Below are 3198 nucleotides of genomic sequence, written 5' to 3'. Positions count from 1 at the left end.
TAGACTTTGGTAATTGTAACGATGTCGGCACTTTGTACTATCTTATTGTCAAGTTTTCTACTTATTTACTAAAAGTGTAAACACTCTAAAATAGTTTATACATAAGGCGACTAGTGCATTTCACAACCTACTTGGTCATATCATCAAATTTGAGCGTTAATAACATTATTCCTGTAATAATTTCCATAATATCTCTGTTCGTTGCAGTAAAAGTTATGCGCGCAGTGAGCGGCAAGGTGCGCGCCCGCTCCCGACCACCCCGGCGCGCCATGCCCCGCCTCGGGGTTCGTTATATTTGAATGGTTTGCGGCAGTCTCAAAGGCAGTTTTAAATATTTCATAGTTTTTCTGATTAAAATACTCCTCAGATTCGTGAGGGGCAGAGTATTGGTAGCCGCTGTCGTCGAGGTTGCCGCAGGTGACGTCACCCGGCGCGGGGAAAAAGCCACTGCCCGTCGCGGAGGCGATGCAGTTGCCGCCCGCGTTGTTCACCGATACTGTCACGTTGCCCACGTTGATCAGCACGCCTTCTGAGGTCCGTAAAAAATTAGATCCGTCAGGGAACGGCTTGCTGAACCCCTGGAAACTTCTATAGTCGCCGTCCTCGGTGTAGTCCTCGCTCTTATTGGCTAACAGAAATATTTCTCTAAAAGCATCTTTATGTAGCTTATCAGACGGCGCGTAGCCCGTGTGGGTCTCCCGCTGGGCGCCGCCGTTCAACGCGTGCAGCGTGCGCCCGAGGGCGCAGATGTAATTATGCGCGAACCGCAGCGTCTCTATCTTTGTGAGCTTCGTGTCCTCGGGGAAGGCGGGCAGCGCGGCGCGCAGCCGGTCCAGCGCCTCGTTCAGCATGTGCATCCTGTTGCGCTCGCGGTCGTTCGCTTTCATTCGTCGGTTTCTTTTGATTCGCATTATTTGCGACGGGCTCTTGCATCTCGTAACTCTGTTTTTTCCGTTCGCATATTTTCTTTTCGGTTCGTTTCGATCCTTCGATTTTTTCTCTTTCAACTTGATGGGGGTTGACGTGTCCACTCCAGGGAGGAGCTCGTCCTCGAAGCTCTTTATGGGTTCAAGTGGATCTTGGAAAATGTAGCCAAATTCGTCGTCAAAAAGCCTCCGCCTTGCGTGAGAGTGTGTCGCTACATGGGGTTGGTGCGCCAGGGGGTGGGAGCGCGGGACGGCGCGGGTGTCGACGGGTGAGCGCGTCACTCCGGAGTCGCAGCTGGACGCGCTCTCGCTCAGCACGCAGCTCTCCTCGACCACGCCGCAAAACATGCCGCTCGCCTGCAACACACATGTCGTTCTGTAGGTATACATTAAGGTCACAAATCAGCGAGTAATTTTTATCAATCGGATAGAAAGTATCGATTTGTAGAATTTAACTACTACTTGAGTTAATTTAAAGATAATTATAACACATAAAAGTTGCAAAGTATCGTAGCAGTATGATTCATTTTAAATATCTCATTTGTTTGAAGTTAATGGGGTGTCAGTCAGGGCACCCTGTTGCGGGGTAGTCGCGGGGCGCTCGCGTGTGCTGCGGCAGGTTACGCCGAGTCAATTGAACTTTATCACATTCCACTTCCGGTCCGTGATTTCCGCCGAGCGACATATGTTTCTCAAAGGGGGAAAGCCGTGTTTTATTATTGAGTCCTTTGGATGACTAAAATTAATTATTTGATTTGCAAAGCTATTCTAGTGTGGGTCTTATCCAAAGTCATTTAAAAAATGTACGAGTACTCGTATATACGAGGCTTAGTCAACTTTCACCGGTACCTTACCATATCAGTTTTCAAGTTTAGTGCCACATCGTGTCATTGTGTTGACATGGAATAAAACATTTTACAAAGTTATACTAATCTCCATCTTTTGTTATAAAATATAAAATTTGGAATATTATTTAGCGCCACCTATTGGCAATTAATTCGATGTAATTAGTTTCTTTAACATATTGTTTTGAGGCTACCAAAAAATTAGTGATGTTTATGTGAAAATTGTCTTAATCCAAAAATATACTACACCCTGCTCGTATTGTTTTACATACGTACCCCGCGATACTTGTACACCGCAATAAGATCTTCAAAGAGCAATTAGACGCGCTGGCTCCGGCATTCACACTTGGTATGGTCAAATATTTATATTAATGGTATGATAAAAATTAGACGGAGGGACGATTTTGTAAGTTTATCGTAAAAGCTTGACTGTAAAAAACAGTAACAACTTCCGTTTCTGTGAGTGAACATATGTGCTTGTGTGCTTGCGAGCGTGCCCGATTCTTTTACTGATATCGAAATATTTTGATGATTTCTGTAAGGTACCAAACTGGGGGGTAATCTTATATTTAATAAATCAGTCCGTTGCCTACCGAGTTGTTTGATTGACGTTTCACTGGCGACGAGCGCGGATAGATATCGTTTTTTTTAGTTTTCTCTCGGTGTTTTGTTTTTTGTATTGTGTAATTACAATGCCGATCGGTAAAATAGAACCGTTTACTTTAAGTTCAAAACAGTGGCCGGCTTATATACGTCGCGTAAATCAATACATTTTGTTAAACGAAATACGCGATGACTTGAAGGTACCTACTTTAATAACGGTCGTGGGTGAAGAAACGTATGCTTTAATGTGTGACCTGTGTGCACCGTCGTTTCCGGAAGATAAGACGTACGAGCAACTAGTACAGCTTGTGACAGAGCACTTGGAGCCGCAGCGGTCCGAGATCGCCGAGCGGCACGTCTTTCGGCTGCGGCGCCAGCGACCGGGCGAGTCTCTCACAGATTACTTACAAGCATTGAAACATCTGGCGGCCACATGCAACTTCGGCAAGTGCAGTAGGTGCGCGACCATCGAAGAGAACCTGCGGGACCAGTTCGTGTCGGGTCTGGCGAGTGACGCGATGCGGGCGAGAATATTCGCTGAAAAGAAAATCCAATACAAGGAGGCAGTGGAGCTTGCGCTAGCCTTGGAAGCGGCAGAGCGGCATGCCGAGGTTAGCGGCAACAGGGGAGCCTCGGGGACGGACTCATCTCTGGCGGCGGGCGACGGCGGCTCGGCCGAAGGGCTGCATTACGCGCGGGGCGGCCCGGGAGGGGCGCGCGGGGCGCGGGGAGCACACTCATTACGGCTAGCCCGGGCGGGGAGCGCAGCGGGGGGCGCGGTGAGCGGTGCGTCTAGCGGAATGGCAGCGGGGCCGAGCGAAGCG

At 48.3% G+C, this 3198-nt stretch overlaps 1 protein-coding gene across 1 annotated transcript in view; it reads right to left on the bottom strand.

The window, feature by feature from the left end:
• The window catches only part of LOC106100203 (basic helix-loop-helix neural transcription factor TAP), a 7821-nt gene continuing 4623 nt past the window's right edge, over positions 1 to 3198 (bottom strand). Inside the window, exon 2 of the mRNA XM_013278977.1 lies at positions 1 to 1283. Coding sequence (XP_013134431.1) covers positions 144 to 1283 — 1140 coding nt within the window. The 3' untranslated portion in view covers positions 1 to 143. The remainder of the gene's footprint in view (positions 1284 to 3198) is intronic.

This window comes from Papilio polytes, unplaced genomic scaffold (assembly GCF_000836215.1).
Source record: "Papilio polytes unplaced genomic scaffold, Ppol_1.0 DF824069.1, whole genome shotgun sequence".
NCBI lineage: Eukaryota > Metazoa > Arthropoda > Insecta > Lepidoptera > Papilionidae > Papilio > Papilio polytes.
This window is presented reverse-complemented; position numbering and strand designations above follow the sequence as displayed.